Raw genomic sequence first — 17,605 nt, forward strand, 5'->3', positions numbered from 1 at the left:
AAAAATTCAGGACGCATGTATGCTTTATAACTCTTCTCTCCATCAACATTGTGGATCCCCTGCGCATGCCTGACCTGGATGTATGGTTTTGTAAGAGCCCTTGATTTGCGAGCAAAAGCCAAGAAAGAAGGCCATCTTGAATGCCCTTCAAACCAAATACAATCTGCTTCACATCTGCAATACTCATTAGATATAAAAATAAGCAGTTCTCAAATTTGATACCAACCAAGTGAATTGTTTTGCACCGATGCAGTGGATACAAACTAAGACCGGCACCATTATCCATATCTGCAATAAACATAATAATAAATCAAGCTCAGAACCAACCAAAATACTATAAACAATCAGAAGTCAAGTCCGTTAATGAAAAATAAATCAATAGAACCAGCATTTTGGTCGTATCTAACAACGAACAACGGTATAAATTTAACAACATCATTCTTAACTGAAACACTCGTTCCAGAAGAACCCAGTGTGGAACTGAATTATGATAACATAATTCTTAGCTGAAAACAGCCTTTAGATGTCATTACCACAAACATAATGGTCCCATCTCCTTCTCTGATCTCACTATCAACTATTATGACACAGCAACTCAAAATCAAGCTCAATGCGTGATCCACATCAATCAAGCCCGAGTAACCAATACAATGAAGAAAATCAACACACAAACAAGATCATGTACCACAAGAACAGCCACAACAACATGAAATCCAACAGAAACACCCAACATTTCAGCAAACCCACAAAGCATAGACAGGGGCCAGCAAAAATACAGATGCAAAAACGATAAACGAGCTGGATAATAGCCGGGAAATGGAGGGTTACCGCGGGAAGGAAGAGAGCGATGAATTGAGGTGGAAATGGAGGCGTTGGAGAGAATAGAAGAGAGGGGTTTTGGAAGAAATCGAGTTAGAGTTTGACCAGTGGGAGAGATTATCATCCGAATATCGATATTAAAGGCGATGCTGCCACTGATTGTCATGTCGCAGCGATGGGTGAATTTTTGTTTTTCGAGATTTGTTTATTTGGCTTTTCAGCCATTGGCGTATTCGCCAACTGTGTGGACTCTCTGGATCTGGAGGACCATCCCCCTTCTCCAGTTGCGCACGTGACTGTCCTTTGCTCGGCCCTCCATCTATCAACCATTAACCACTTAACCATCTCATCGATCCATTGAATTACGTTTAAAATTACTAATATAGACTAGAATTTTAAATCTTTGAAGTTTGATCCATAGACAAAGATATTGATATCGGTCGAACTATATTTGTTAGAAACATACGTCCAACAAAAATAATAATATTTGCATTACAATCGAATAAATGAGCAAATCATTTATGTCACGCTGACAATATAATCTTTTTTAGCAACCATAATCGAGAAGTAAATAAAAAATTATAGATTAACCTATATTTCCTTTAAATTTTATAAAGCTACTACAATACTTTTTTTTTTTAATACTACTGCAATACATTTTTTAAATGGAAGGAAAAAAATAAATCGTACATAATTTATTTTTTATTATTATTTCAACACATTGGGAATTGAATTTATGACCTTTGGTCAAATGTAGATGTATTAACTCATTCAGCTTTATTTAGGTAGACAAATCTATTTTATTAAAAGGCGCTTTGAACTCCTGAATCAAAATTCAAACTTAAATATGCGGAATTTCATGAATACTAAATAGAAAGATTACTTTTTGGGTAAAAGTACCTCTAAAAAATAAAATACAGATTTTGAAAACATTTGTTTATATTTTCTATTTAAAAAAGTAAAAAATAATATCTAAATAAAATGACCACAGTGGTAGCATGATTTACCCTAAAATATTGCAAAAACAATTTTTCCGTATATCATTATTTATGTCAAACTATATATTTAGATCTATAGTTGATATATATATCATTTTATTCATATTAATGGGTATGGTTCATAGTATAGTAAGATTATAGTTTACTTAATAGATTAATCAATTATTATTATTATTATCGGATAGTCACAGAGAGACACACGTCTAAGTTCCCAATCGGCCATACGGATTAGACCTAGGTTAAAGAAGTCAAGGGAGGCTAAGTGCATCGGATTGAAGTGTCGACTGCACCTAAATGTCTATACTCGAGACAGCCAAGGAAGGAGTCACTAACACCCTGTAGAAATCCTGGCACAAACAAGATATTATTTTGGAAGTAGTTACACCTCACTAGTGGATAGGAGAGGATCATCAAAGTGTCGGTGGTCCCCACACTCTCACTCCCCTTTCTTCGTTTCACTATTTATCTCTCCATATAAAAAGCAATACTCAACCCTAAACGAAAGTTAGCTAACTCTCCTAATGTAAACCCTTATGACACACTTTCAAGCAAGACTCCCACAAAGTTTTTTTTGCAATTATTCTACGTGCTTCATACCAATATGCTCCCATCTCGAATACTAACTTGCATTAGGAGATGTTGTAGTGATAAGAATATGAAGTATTGTGATATCATTTACCATGAAGTTTTGTGTTCGGATCTTACATTGATTATTCTATAATCAAACTCACACGACATTGATTCACTGGTTCAATTGTTATTGAGGTTAATAACTTAATAGTTGATTTATGAATTTTAAGAAATTGCCATATTTATGAAACGCAACCCATTAAATTTCAACTAACTTATAATTACTAGAGAAAAATGTAGAGAGAGAGAGAGAGAGAGAGAGAGAGAGAGGAGAGAGTGAAAGTAAATGGGATAAACTTTGGAAACCTTCGAATTTTGCTTCAATCGCTCGCTTCCTCTCAGCCCGATTCTCCTTACATTTTTTTTTTCTTCTTGCAAATCTTTCGAGTGAAGCATCTACAAGGAGAAATCTGTTCAAATGATTTTCGCGATTAATCTTTTTCGTCTCCCTCACGGCCGCAGTGAGATCCACAGTTTTCGATTTCAATCTCCACCGTCGCCGGCCCTTTCTCGGAACCGGCTCCCGTGCCAAATCTCCTACTGCATAAAGAAACTCAGCGACGCGGAGCTCGCCTCCGATCTCGCAACGGAAGTTGCGAAAATGAGCACCAATTTGATTCAGAGGGAGGAGGCGATGAAGAAGAGCAAAGAGTTTTTGTTCACGGAGCTCTGCGGATTTCTAGGTCTGAAATCGGAGGAGACGAAGAAGAGCTGGAAAAAGATGGACGAAGAGGCGAAATTGGCATTGGTTAAAGAGTTCGTTACGGAGTGGGGGTTCAATTTTCAGCCATTGTCGCCGAGGTCTGTGAAGGAATTGGTGGAGGAATACGTTAATGGAGAAAATATTTCTGCGATTTCTTCTGCTCCATCGTTGATTCCTTCATTGAAGAGAATTATGGGATTGTGACAAAGCTCGTGAAATGCGTTAATGGCAGAAAGTTTGCACTTGGATCGTTAATTCCCAAATCCATTGTAAGCTATTCTCTGCATTTTTATGGGATTGAGCTCTCAATTTCGGTTCAATGCATTTCTGGTTTTTCATTTTCCTTATTTCCTTCGCTTACTTTAATAATTTACACATTACAAGTGTTTCAGCTTTTATGGGCTTCAACTCTCAAATTCGGTTGAATGCATCGTTGATTCCTTTAATTATATTTTTTCTCTCTAAATTTATATGAATTGTTAACTATGGATTTACATTATAGAATTAGATAATATCATCATCATTTTCATGTCTTATTAACTTTTTGTAATATGTAATGAGGGTCACTGATGATAAACAATGCTTCATTTCTTGAAAAAGAGTAGCATTGTAGAGTAGTTATGACAAACAAAAATAAGTTTATAGTTATGAGATGATTAATTAATTTGATATACGATGGTCACCTACCAGATTTAATATTCTAAAAATTTATTTAATAACAAAATGTAACCGGATCAAATAGTTGTCCAGTGGGATTAGTCTAGGGGTGTGAAATCGATTACTCACGTTTATAAAAAAAAAGTAAATTGATAAACGTAAAAATTTAATTTGATGTGCCTCCGCAACAAAAGGACATGCCAAATCCATCAAAGCCAATGTTTCTTCAATATACCTTTTATATGTTAAGGTAGTTGCATCTTAAATGCAATGCAACTCATATGACTTCCTCGACCGCTTTCAACGGTCAAGGTACAACATGTAGAATTATCTCATCATCAGCAATACCCACGACATTAACAATAAAGTATAAACGAGATACGGATCACGACTTTTGACTCCTCAATCTACCTTTTAACATTTGGTACGATATTTAGAATATCACCTATTACCAACATAATAAATGTAGTATTTACCAACACAATAAGCGTAGTATAAGAAACACAAATTATGATGGTTAACAATTCAATCATGTTGACATATGGGAGAATGTATAGAGAAATTTTTGTTATTGTGTACCTTTTTGTGGTTCAGTAGAAAACAATTGAAATAGAACTATTTTCTTCACCCTAGTTTAAGTACTATTGTTGTTGTTTTTTTTTTTTTTTAGTTTTGTAGTAGGGACGAAACCATCGGCCTTTGAAGCGGTAAAAGTATTTTTTCTAATCATTCAGCTCTAAATTGCCTAACAAACAAGAAGGAAAGTATGTTACAAAAGTGAAACAATGTAAAGAGAAACATGGATAGAGAGTTTCAAATAATTATTTTTCTTTTTAATAAATAACATGAAGTACTAATTAAAATACTATTTATGCAATTAAAAAAAATAACGATACTATATATATTTTTTAGTAACGTCAAGCGGTGGATGTGATAATTCAAACTCATTATCTATTAATCCGACACAAGGTAATTTCAAATCATTAAGCTCTCGTTGACACGTGGTAACAAATGTAGATTTAAAAAATACCCATATATAAACACATATGCAAACAAATGTGTTGTCATTTTTTCTTTGTTCGAAGTGGAAATTTTATAAAAAAAAGAAAGCAAAAATCTACGACTAGAAAAATGTGAGTTAAATGATTTATAATTTTTATTTGATTAATTTTAAGTAGACGGTCTAAGTTATTTAAGAATATATATTTTTTATTTTTTAAGTCATTTTAATTTTTTCCATCTTCACTGTTTCGAGAAAAAAAATCAATGCTTCCCGCAGATCCAGATAAGTACGGAAATGATTTTAATTGTTATTATTATGATCTTGAACGAACTAAAAAGAAAAAGAAAAAAATCTTGAACGATATTATTCAGAGCAATCTGCTTCTTTCGCCGAGCAACTTTTATCCGGCGACGGGAACTGACACTGCGGCGCTCCGGCTATGGATCCGACTCCTTCTTGGTTCACGCCTAAGAGGTGCTTTTCTATCTCTATGCTTTGAGATTCAATTGGTTGTTTCGTCGGCGAGAAAATACGATTGAAATGGAGAAGTCAAAACTTCATGTTCTATCAAGTTGACTTCTGAATTGAGCTTACCCAATTCTGGAAAAAATACCGTTTCTAGGAGATTTATGGTTTTCTTCGACTTTAAGTCTGGTATTTGAGCAAGTTACTTTGGATATTTTATCCGTGGATGTTATTGCTTGATTTGTCGCCGAAGAAGCAATGGAGTAGAGGAGAGAAATGGCGGTTTTGTGTGCTTTAGTCGATCAATAATCTTTGTCTAGAAATAGGAGTTATTCTATAATTGAGATGCACTTGTTCAACATTGGAGGGAATAATGCTGAGCTAAAAATGTAAAAAATAAGAATAGTCGCGCTCTGATGGGGAAATAATTATGGAAATTCCGTGATTTCGGGTCGTGGCTAATTTGGTCACCTGCGAGTTAATTGGTGGGATGTAATATCGTAAAGATGCATATTGTCGCTTGCTTGCCCTTTCAGTCCATCCTTCTGGTTTTGATTTTGATTACTGGATATCTTTTGTTTGCTATGGTGCTTCCTGAACGATCGTGATTACTGATTGGGTTGTTTTCCAACTCTTTTGTGGTAATCAGTTCAAAGGCAAGGTTAAGGTCTTATGGGCCATTGCCATCAAAGCGCTTTTGAGGTAAGTGTGAATGGAGAGAAATTGAAGAATTTTAAAGACAAGCCTACGAACATAAGGGATTTGTGGATTTAACTAGATTCCTAGGGTTGAGTTAGTATTCTAATAATTTTCTCCCATCCCTGCACCTTGTTAACAGTAGCCAATTGGAGCCTTTTTGTAACCTCATTGGCTGGCTGGGAGATTGCTTTTGATTTTGTACATGCTTTATTTAACGACATTCTGGTTCTTATGAAAAAGGTTACTGAAACGATTCAGGTTTTGTTTAGTACGGTGCTCATTGAATAAGCATTACCTATTGCATATTGGTTTATCTATGAATGGTCTGAAATGGTTCTTCATTACCTCGGGGATGTATCTTGCACAGACAAGTCAGTCATAACATCATCATATCTTTTAACAAAATCATTATGCTTTCATTTCTTTTACTAGAGTCTTGGATTATTAGCAGCGTTATCCATTTATTTGGGGGCTAATAGTAGATAGGGATACATGTAATAGTTGTCGTAAGTGCTGGAAGTTTACATATTGATCATAGGGACAGTGGATTTATAATAGATTATTCAGAATGGTTTGACTACCAACCTTTTAGGACTCCCAGAACTGGTAGCAATTACCATTATTAATATGACGATATCTTTATGACCCTATGAAGCTGAAGTGGCTAAAACAGCCCAGTTCAGACCCCAGACCAGAGGATTAGCAGAATGTTTTCAACTTTTATGTGAAATTTTTGTCATGCTGCTAATTTTTTTCCAGTTTTTAGTACTTTTTGGAGATTTTTATGATCAGTTCAATTCAGTAATTTTAACTAAGGGTGCTGGCTTTTACTATTATCTTGTGGTTGTAGTTTTAGTTTCCAGTAGTGGGGATAAAAAAGAGTTGTGTACTATGAATTGATAACAGGAGCACTTCCTTCTCTTTCTTGATTTCTGCAGGCTTCTTGCTATATTTTGTGTAATCAACTTGATAAATTACATGGATCGAGGAGCAATAGCAAGCAATGGTGTGAATGGAAGTCAAGGAACTTGCACAGCAAGTGGCACATGCACATCTGGTAGTGGGATACAGTAAGATATTGGAGCCTTTCTAAACGAATGGGGTGATTAGGGAGAAAAATTTTATTAATGAATTATTTAAAAATTAAAATTTCATATGGAAACCTTGTTTGAAAAAAGAAACGCAAACGCTGTTAAATCACTGCTGTAGGAGTTTTGGGTTGGAGAGGAATTACGAAACTTAGTATCAAGGAATATAGATGGCAGGAATTAGGAAATAGTAGAGAAGGCTAGATGTGATGCTCTATAGAAAAGTTTTTCTGTAACTACATCCTTTTTGTTATTAACTCAAATTGTTAGAGCTTTCTTTTGGACTACTTGGCTTGAGATGAATCGCATAATCTTTAAAGACAAGGGGCACACTTTTCCTTCTTTTTTTGATGATATAGTATTGCTAGTTATATCATGGTGTAAATGTTCTCCCCTTTTCCATCATTATAGTTTTTCGAATGTTTTATCCAATTGGAGACTTATTTTGTAACTCCGTTGGATGAGGTCTCTGCACCTCATTTTGTAGTTTCAATACTATCAATAAAATTGTTTCTTATAAAAAAAAATGGAGGGTGTTTTATTTATTTTTTAATTTTATAAATAATAATAATAAATAGAAAACAAGTTCTATGAGTTTTGCGTTCCTACAACCTTTTCTCTAAGTCAATGAGAAGTTATATATATGTTTTTTGTTTAAAAAAACCTTCACATGCTATATTAATTTATGCATGAATATGTGGAATTTAAATATTATAATAAATAAATATATGAATTATTTCCCTGGTGTAATTTCATAGCTCCTCGCTTGCCCTCGCTTGCACATGAATTTGCATCTGAACATTTCCTAGGCTTAGGCTGTGTTGATATCCAGACGCTAGTTATTTGGCATTGAAATTTAGAGACTATTATTTTTGAGATATTTACTGTCCATGTCATAGTTAGAGACTATTATTTTTGAGATATTTACAGTCCATGTCATAGTTGCAATGCATGTCTTGTTGGTTAGTTTATCAAAACAAGATTCCACATAATCATCATGGATTGACCCAATGGTTATTAAAAACTGGTGAAAAATGTAAAAAGACCTCGGGATAATAAGTTCAAATCTCATGATCACCACCTATTTAGAATATTAAAATCTTACTAGTTTTTCCTTGACAACCTAATGCTGTAGAGTGAGATGGTTATTTCATGAGACTAGTTGAGGGGTTTAAATTGGCTTGGACACACACACATATATAAATTCCACATACTGCTATTTTATGTTAGCTGTATTGGTTGTTGGTTTTGACATCATTTTATGTTAATTTCTGTTGATGTAAAATTATCTTATGTTAATAAGATTGTTGGCGTGAGCTATTTCTGTAGCTGAATTATTTTGGGTCATATTATTTATAGAGGTGAGTTCAGCTTGAGCAATTTTGAGGATGGATTTCTTTCTTCAAGTTTCATGGTTGGACTTTTGGTTGCTTGTCCAATATTTGCTACCCTAGCAGAACGGTAAGTCAACACATGTTCTATACTGTTAGTAACTACAGATCTTTGTATGTGTTGCTTCATTTAATTTGTATGGAGTAGTGAAGGTTTTTGGCAAGCATTTAGTGACAAACTGAGACTATATTGTTCGAACACCAGTTAATTTTCATAGGAGATTGTTTTCTGAGATTAATGTGAATTGAAGTTTCTGAATGTGATAAAATTTTGTAGATGATGTCAGTGTCATTATGGTAACTAGTAAGCAATGGAGAAAAATTCAACGTCTTTGTTTTTTCTTTTCTTTTCTTTTCTATTTTGGGATTGGATATTGCATGAAAATTAACTTGTTGAAACTCAAGTACCTTTTGTTGTTTATATATAGTAAATCCTTTTGTCTTACAAATTTCTTCTTCTTATTCTTCTATATTATTTTATTTTATTATTATCTTTTTGGCAGCATTAACCCATTTAGGCTCATTGGGGTTGGATTATCAGTTTGGACTATTGCTGTCATTGGTTGTGCTGCTTCATTTAATTTCTGGTCCATCTCAATATGCCGCATGTGAGTACTGTTCTTCTCCCGTTCCTCCTTCTCTTCACGTTTGCAGATTGGTTATTGAGTTTAACATTGTAAGGAAGCTTGTCCAATTTGAGCTTTGTGATTGAATTTGGGCTCTTGGACTCCTTTGATTGCTTTAGGTTGGTTGGTGTTGGTGAAGCATCATTTGTAAGCCTTGCTGCACCATTCATCGATGATAATGCACCTCCTTCTCAGGTTACATTCCCTTCCTGTACAAGTAGTTGTATTTGTCTGATTTGTGCCAGTTAATGTTTCCCCGTTGATAATCAAATTCCAAATTTTTGTATATTGACATCATATTTATTATACAAGATATGATCTTCCAAGTTTTATATTTATGGATAGTTCAAGTTGTATACTTCTGTTTCATGGGACATCAGTGGTCATCGTGGACTAAATTTATTAAACTGTGATATTTTAATTTTGGAGCTGAAGATTAAAATGTAAAATTAAAAAATGCTAGTGGATGTATGTCGGTGCTGCTTCTAATTGTTAGTTATTTTTACTTTTCCCTTCGTCTCTGTTTGTACGTTTGATTTGTATCTCTTCATTTTATTCCTTGTGGAGTCTGATGTTTCCCATTATTCTTCTAGTAACTATGTTCTGCAGGCACAATCACCTCCATGTTTTGTTTGTTAATTATTTGTGGTCCTTTTTTCCTTTCAGAAAACAGCTTGGCTTGGAATATTTTACATGTGTATACCTAGCGGTTATGCAATTGGCTATATCTTTGGTGGATTGGTAAATTATTTTCTCATCATTCTCCTTAAACTTTTTGAATATATTGAATGAGTATAAAAAATTCATTTCTTTAGTAGTTTCTCTTTCATGTCTCTCATTAAGTGTGCATTCTTGGTTTATATTTGATCACTCATATAATATTCTTCAATAAACATAGGTTGGAGGTAATTTTAATTGGCGTATTGCATTCATTGGAGAGGCTGTTTTGATGCTTCCATTTGCAGTTCTAGGGTTTGTTATAAAGCCTTTGCAATTGAAAGGTACGAACAGAACTGTGATCTTCAAGCAACTTAATGGTTTCTAAACAACTTTAAGTACAGGATTTTCTCCTTCTGCATCATATGGAGTGGTGAGATCTGAGGATTCGGTTGCCTCTGAAGTTCAAGGTACTCTGCTTCAGGACTCTAAGCTATATGATAAGATTTGAAAACGTTCTGTTGATGCATATGAAAAATACAAAAGAGAAATTTGGTACCCCAAAAAGCACATCATAATGGCTGCTCTGCAAAGAACTTCACAAAATGAATAATTATGGAACTGTTTGTCAAGGGTTCACCAACGGCAAGCAATTTATTGAGAACCCAAATCTCCTCCCAATCTCTAGATTGTTTACTACAACTCCCAAGTCTGTGATTCTTTTCTAACCACAGCTCTCAAAGTAGAGTCTTGACTCTTAACCAGCGACCACATTCAACTTGGTGTTCTCCTGCATGTGAACACAAATAGTTGCCATGAAGTCTTGATATTATCGGCCAAAGCCCACTGCACCAGAAAATCATTGCTAACAAGAGGAGCTAAACTTGCAGCAAAAGAAAATATGATACCGAGTTTCTCCATATTTTTTACACAAAAGAAACCAATTTGGATAGAGAGCCATATTGAGGAATCTTGTATGTATCACTTCTCCTGTGCTGATACACCCAGGAATTCCAACAGGGGGCACCTTATTTTGAGATTTATCATTCCAGATTGCCTTTGTGAGTTTGGAGACAAGATAACTTGCATACACAACCTGTAGGAAACAGAATCACGAATTCCCATATGTTGCATGGTGTCTGCCCTCTTTTGTCCTCCAAAGAAATCAGTATTTAATCCTTCTCTTTATCAGACTCTTTATCTCTTCTTTTCAGGCCTACCAGATTTCTTCTAAGATTAGGATTTCAGTCTTTATGCCATTTTCCACTTTGAATCTTGAAAAGCTCTATAATTTCTCAAAGCTTCATAATATATTCCAGAGACTCATGGTAATGACTGTTGCTTTACAAAATCTTCCGTTTTGGGCATACTTTTTAAGAGGACTTTGTTATCAGTCAGAATATGCTTGTTACTTGGACCTGGGCACGTATTGCTACTATAGAAAACCACTTGATTTTTGATGCTTTGATGGTTTCTTTGCTTAACCTTCGATTCCAATCATATAAATATCACTATCACATATTAATTAGTAAAATTGAAAATATTTCTTTTTCTGCTTCTTAATTTACATATATGAAATAATTTTTCTTTTTAGCTGCAATTATTTGGCTTACACGTTTATGAACTCAGAGACAGAAGCTTCATATGGCAAAGGTGGTGGATTCTCCATTGCTGAAGATAGCTCAGAGAAATCTTCCAGGTAAGGACGATTGCTACAGTTCCTGGTATCCTTTTCCTTTCAATTTGTTTTGGCAAGATAAATATATGAATAATGGGGTTGGATCAGAAATCTAATGCCTTAAAAAAATGATGGAAATGTTCCAGGCAAAAGGCTTTCCAATCATTTCATTTTGGAAACAAAGGTACTTTGTCAATCATCTTGTGTGAACTGTCACTAAAGCCCAAACAGAAGACATGAGATATTGAACTCCACAGTCCACACTATCGAGCAGTCTGAAGATAGATAACATGCTCTTTCGTTCTTACCATGTTTCTCAAAATAGCCATGATATAGCCAGTTTACATTCCCAAGTCCGTCCACCCTTACAGTCAGAACCTCAAATGGAATTAAAAAGTCCAAAACTTATAATCAAGTATTGAAGTAGAATGAAACCCATTGAGAAGCCTCTTCCATGTATTGGCTACAGAAGTACAATGTACAAAGTAAAAGATGATTAGTATATTCCTTTTCTTCCGGTTGAAAAAAGAATGGCATTTGACGGTAGCTCCAAAGTCCTCTTCATGGAATGCAGAATACATGGTGATCACTGATCACTGGTCTACCCTATCTTAGGCTATACTTCTAAATTGGATTCCCTTGCACCCTATCATTCTAACGTGCCGGATAACATGAATTACTGATGTAATTTCTCCTTAATAACAGTAGTGTGTCATGTAGCTGGACATCCACTTTACAAAGACTATGTACTGATTTCATGTTCTTAATTTGTAACAGTTTTGCTTCTAAGTCAAGGAATCAGCTCTCGAAACTTGTGAAAGAAGTGAAAGAGCTCTTGGTTAATAAGGTTTATGTTATTAACGTTTTAGGTATCTTGTTCCTTGCTCTCCACCCATTTCCATTTTCTGTGAATGTAATCACTAGGAGCTTGTGCTACATTTCCCCCTGTTTCCTGAGGGCCTTGAGTTTCTGTTTTAGGTTATATAGCATATAATTTTGTCATAGGCGCGTATTCATATTGGGGACCTAAAGCTGGTTATAGCATCTATAATATGGTGAGATTTTCCTATAGTTGATCAACTATTTTCTTATAAGCGATGACGGTCAAGATCTCTGAAAGAAAACTTGCAGTTGCCAAATTTGCGTAAATAAAGTTGGGATCCCTTGCAGAGCAATGCTGACTTGATCTTTGGAGGAATAACGGTTGTATCTGGAGTGGTGGGCACAGTAGGAGGAGGCTACGTTCTGGATTTTATGAGCAACACCATCTCAAATGGTTTCAAGGTTGGCTTTCGTGTGAATTGTGATTATGGGATCAAATCATTTCTGAACTGACTTCACATTACATCTTTTCCCATGATTACATAGCTATCCCGAAAGGTTTTAGAATGAACTGATCGATACTTTATACTATAGTGGCATGGGGAAGAATTTGCTATTTATTTTTCTATCATTTTTATATTTCATCCCTTTAACTATTGTGTCCTATATAGAAAAATGTGTATGGAGAGTTGTTAGTGGGGCATGCTAGTAATGGTGTCTGCTAACACTATCGACCAAGTGGAGATATCTCTGGGGATTTCTGATATTTTCTCAAATCTAACCTGCTATCAACCTACGAAATTCTTTTGCATCTCATTTTATGAACGTAGCATCAATCTTTTATAATCTAATTATCTCACTCAAATTTTGCTGCAGCTTCTCTCTGCAACAACCTTTATTGGGGCAATATTTTGCTTCAGTGCCTTCTGTTTTAAGAGCGTTTATATCTATCTAGCCCTATTTTCAATTGGTGAACTACTCGTTTTTGCTACTCAGGTAATGGATTGCTTTTTTTGTTTTTTTCCCCAATTTTTTAGGTTGATTTTGTATCACCCTTTTGTACATTTGTTTCTCTTAATGAAATTCGGCAATTTCTTATAGAAATAGTATTTGAATATCTTTTGTTACAGAGGCTTCTATGGGACTCGAAGTGATACTGTAATGTAGGAGTACTACAATTACTTGCTTTGTGGTATTAAAAAAACGGTTTTAACTTCTAGTACTCCAAATTTTGTAGCTGTCCTGTACGGAAACTCTTTTTTGAGAAGGAAACACATTTTTCATTGATGTAGTGAGTATTTGATTCATATTGGAGAAAGAAATACAACTCGCAGAATCTGAAAATAAATTATGGATATTGGATACAAAGAAAACAGCCCAGAATTCAAACTATACCCAAACGTGTATACCCACACCACGTTACTGACATAAACTCACTAAAAAGAAAACCAATTAGAACTGATAATAATAAAGGGAGTATATTTATTAAAAAAAAGAAGAAGAAAGATAAATGTAAGCACATTCTTTTACATGATGACTTAGGATATTTCACCATTTGTGTTATGAGAAATGTAAATTCTACTAAAGGGAGGACATGATGACTCTCTACTTTCTGATCCACCTATTTAGTTATTCTTTACCTGTGTTTATTTTCCAGTTCAAAGGTAAATGAAAGTTTCTTTAATCCTATGATTCGGTATATAACTTATTTGTTACAGCCCCTACATAACGATTACCCCAGTATTTGGAGTTGTCATGAATTTTTATGATTTTCAGGGTCCTGTAAATTATATTAATCTTGAGGCCGTTAAACCAAGTCTAAGGCCACTATCTATGGCTATGTCTACCGTTGCAATCCACATCTTTGGAGATGTGCCATCCTCGCCTCTTGTTGGAGTTCTTCAGGTTTGCCTTCCACTTTGAATCTTTTTTTCAGCTTCTTGTACTGCTCAGTGATAAGGACGCTTTGGCTGCATGCTTGTTTCAGTTGGACTTCAGGTTATGACAATATTTTCAATAAAATAAGGCGCATTTCTCCCTTAGTTTTCATCCTAATCAACTAATAAAATATATTTCACCTTAAGCACCTGGTAATTAGTGTGATGGGGTGAACTTCATTGAGGGTACTCGTGAGAGAATGCTCCGGTCAGCAAGGTTAGATAAATAGCCAGGAGAGTGTTGGAGGCAAAGGATTATTGTTTTTTCCCTCCTGCTCAAGTGAGAAAGTTTACAAGGTGGGTGCTTTGGGAAGACTCATTTATGGGCTACTTGAATTTCTCGGTTCTTGGTTGTCAGGTTTTCTTATAAGTTGCAAATTTAGGAATGGTGGTCTCACCTTTTTATAGGACTCCACATCCATTGACGATTAGGATCATTCTAATCCAGTTGTTGAGATCACTTTTTAGTTTTCTCACTTTATGCCTGGGAGATATTTATAAAGAAAAGATGGAATACACGTGCATAAGGGTATCCTCGTATATCACCAGAGATAGCGAAGATGTACCTTGAGAATTTTAGAGAAACAAGTCTAACAATAAGGGAAGCCTAGTATATCACTGGAGATAACGAAGATACATGCAGTGAATTGTAGAAAAATCTAGGAAAGTCTGGAAAGTTTGGAAAAGCGTAGAGATGTGCGGAGGGTTCTACAGAGTTTCAGGTCCATTTATTTAGCATGTAAACCTTTTTACAAACAATATTGCATGGGTGGCACAAGCCAGTGAAATTTTGCTGGCAATGGAGCAAGGGCTAATTGGTTTTTCCCTTTATTTTCTCCCTGTTGGGGCGGGGGGCACCTAGCCTACATTGATATCGATAACACCATGCAAAACTAAACTTTTGGTCAGAAGGTTAGCAGTCTGTTAGAACCCAAAATATATTGAAAGATAAAAGATAAATGAACTACAATAGCTACCAAGTATTCGAGGTACTAGGACCCTCCCCTCTCTTGAGTATTCTCACTCAAGCCAAAATCATACGCACTAATTGGATACCTGCATCCTTACACCCACACTCTATTTATAACCTCTCCCTAACTACTTTTCTATCTAATTACTCAGGTACCCTCAATACCCTAATAATATCCCTTTATTACCCCACGGACCAATCCTATCACAGTCTTCCATCTAACCAGATTGCTCTGTCCCTAAATCTTGGCAAACTTGGCGGCTACTTAAATAGGAACTTCAAGATTAGGTTTTAAATAGTAAGAAGTATTGATAGTTATTTAGAAGATGATTTTTGGCTACGTAATTCAAAGTGGTTCTAGAAATCCTAAAAACACTCCAAAGTATTTATTTAATGTTTTTATTTTTCAAAAAGTATTTATAGAAAAAGTGTTTCACTTTAAAGAATTCTTCCAAAAAGTCATTTTGCATTGATTTAAATAATAAATAGATAAGTAGGAGGATCAGGATCCATGATATTGCCTTTTATCTCAAGTTCTTCAAATATCTTAAAGTCTCTGATGGCTTTCTTATGATCATGCAGGACTACGTTAACAATTGGAGGGTGTCTGCTCTTGTTCTTACAGCTGTTCTGTTTCCAACAGCTCTAATATGGTTTGCAGGTAAGCTTCTAGTTCCGTTTTTAATATGAGCTGTTTGCATTAACTCTACAATGGTAAATGCAAAATTTTCGTCAGTACCCAATATATCGATTTTACTTTTCATCTATTATTTTATTATGCTCTCTCTTCTATTATATACAAACATAAAATTATCGGAAGTATCTTATAGTATTGGATATGGTTGTGTGACAAGGTTAGAGCAGCTTGTTTCTGGAGACATTGCATAAAATTGGGCGCCTCAGAGGTGTGTTTGAGAGTGATTTTGGCATTTGCTATTGTCAAAATCACTTTCTTTACATGGATCATGTTTGGCAAATTAAAAAATTGGTTTTAGGAAAGTTTAAAATCACTTTAAATTAATTTTTAAGGTATCACTTGGATAGTGATTTTGGAAAATCAATTATACTTAAAATACATTTTTCAAAATCACTCAGTCTACCATCACTCTCAAACACACCCTCAGCAATCCTGATGCTTAGGCACCATACAGAAATTTTCATATTTACCTTAAACAAACACCTTCTCTGTGGCTTCCACCCCTCACAAACAAAGGGTGGTTGCATTTCATGTAGTTCTTGGTTTTAAGTTTCAGCTCTTGTAAAACCAGATCAGCCACCATCAGAAACTCGAGTATGAACCATTATCATATTCACCTGAGAAAAGTCATAACTTCCACTTGTTATGTGCTATGACAGGTGTATTTCTTCCCAGTGTAGACTCGTCTGATGAAAACGGTCATCTCGAAGATTCTGCAACCAACCAGTTGAGCACGACACCATTGCTCGAAGGACAGTTGATAAAGATAGCTGAATCTTCTTCCCAACCATAAATGGTTTTTGTTTCTGTTTCTCACTCCATGCTCAACATGCCCTTCTCATTGCTTTCTCATGTAAGTATCGTCTTTAGTTCGGTTAGGATGTGTAACGATTGTGAACTAGACTAATCTTAATTATTGGAAAACGAAGTTTGATTAACAAACGTTGTTTTTCCTGTATTTGGAAACAGACCTCTTATCAGCTGGTTAACTCAAATGCATTTGTGTATAATGTAGATGTTGTAACCTCTCTCTTTTGTTTTGTTTTTTTTTTTTCCTGTTTTAGTTGTTAGATTTGTTAGCAGTTGAGTTTGTATTTCTTGAAGAATTTAAATGCATTCATATCGTTCCGTCAAATTTTTCTAAATAAAATTTTTCTTCCCTTTCTAAATTTTACTTATATATTTACTAATATGTATGTACATACGTGCGTGTATATATAACATCGTCGTAAATTATAAAGAAACACACACACACATTAAATTTAGGTAAATTGACCGTTTATTAATTTGTTTGTTGGTTTGGGCTTAGCTAACTTATTGGTCAGTTGTCTAACTTGGTTTTAGGGAGGGTATTCAATTTGATAAAACTAGTTCCTTTTTTTTTTTTAGTACGATAAAACTAAAGTTGACCAAATACATAGGTGGAAAATGAGTTTTAAAAAAATATATCAAATCATATAAATTAAGTTAATTAAACTTAAAAGAATACAATAGTTAATCGTGTGCTCACCAATCTTCTATCAAAATAAACCATTACCAGTCAAAATCGTCAAGTCATAGATGGAAGGGGAGAAGATTTATCAAAGAGAGCATAGTTTAGCGGTTATTAATATATATATATATATATATCTAATCAAGAGGATGTGAGTTCGATCCCCCACTTCCACGTGTTTTACTATTAAAAAAAGCTAAGATTTATATATATATTTCTAATTAAAGAAGATATTATTAGGGGAAACAAGAAAAGTCATTGGGACTATTCTAG

The 17,605-nt window shown here is 34.7% G+C and overlaps 2 protein-coding genes and 1 non-coding gene across 3 annotated transcripts; 2 read left to right on the forward strand and 1 right to left on the reverse strand.

Annotated features, from left to right (window-relative positions):
* Positions 1-1,061, reverse strand: LOC111017749 (uncharacterized). The gene is made up of 3 exons (XR_015788464.1): positions 829-1,061; positions 227-288; positions 1-74 (listed from the first exon to the last, which is right to left on the reverse strand). It is a non-coding gene; the product is annotated as an uncharacterized LOC111017749 (transcript).
* A 1,614-nt stretch (positions 1,062-2,675) lies between these two features.
* Positions 2,676-3,599, forward strand: LOC111017712 (uncharacterized). The gene has a single exon (XM_022293553.2). It carries the CDS (start codon positions 2,866-2,868, stop codon positions 3,352-3,354), a length of 489 nt encoding a protein of 162 aa, XP_022149245.1. The 5' UTR covers positions 2,676-2,865; the 3' UTR covers positions 3,355-3,599.
* A 1,525-nt stretch (positions 3,600-5,124) lies between these two features.
* Positions 5,125-16,868, forward strand: LOC111017695 (putative sphingolipid transporter spinster homolog 2). Its single transcript, XM_022293527.2, has 16 exons — positions 5,125-5,284; positions 6,913-7,044; positions 8,422-8,523; positions 8,957-9,061; positions 9,199-9,274; positions 9,746-9,820; positions 9,978-10,080; positions 10,141-10,206; positions 11,366-11,435; positions 12,192-12,283; positions 12,393-12,469; positions 12,585-12,698; positions 13,113-13,232; positions 14,013-14,141; positions 15,726-15,804; positions 16,500-16,868. The coding sequence occupies exons 1-16, from the start codon at positions 5,250-5,252 to the stop codon at positions 16,631-16,633; spliced, it is 1,509 nt and encodes a 502-aa protein (XP_022149219.1). The 5' UTR covers positions 5,125-5,249; the 3' UTR covers positions 16,634-16,868.
* The last annotated feature ends 737 nt before the right edge of the window (positions 16,869-17,605 follow it).

This window comes from Momordica charantia (genome assembly GCF_013281855.1).
Source record: "Momordica charantia cultivar OHB3-1 chromosome 10 unlocalized genomic scaffold, Mcharantia_2.0 BLBB01000010.1, whole genome shotgun sequence".
Classification (NCBI taxonomy): Eukaryota; Viridiplantae; Streptophyta; class Magnoliopsida; order Cucurbitales; family Cucurbitaceae; genus Momordica; species Momordica charantia.

Excerpts from the sequence above, each read along its gene's own strand:
- LOC111017712 (XM_022293553.2), top strand. The coding sequence starts at position 2,866 with ATGATTTTCGCGATTAATCTTTTTCGTCTCCCTCACGGCCGCAGTGAG.
- LOC111017695 (XM_022293527.2), top strand. The coding sequence starts at position 5,250 with ATGGATCCGACTCCTTCTTGGTTCACGCCTAAGAG. Across the intron at positions 10,081-10,140 it reads AAAGCCTTTGCAATTGAAAG|GATTTTCTCCTTCTGCATCA; the intron begins GTACGAACAGAA and ends CTTTAAGTACAG. Across the intron at positions 12,284-12,392 it reads TTATGTTATTAACGTTTTAG|GTTATATAGCATATAATTTT; the intron begins GTATCTTGTTCC and ends TTTCTGTTTTAG.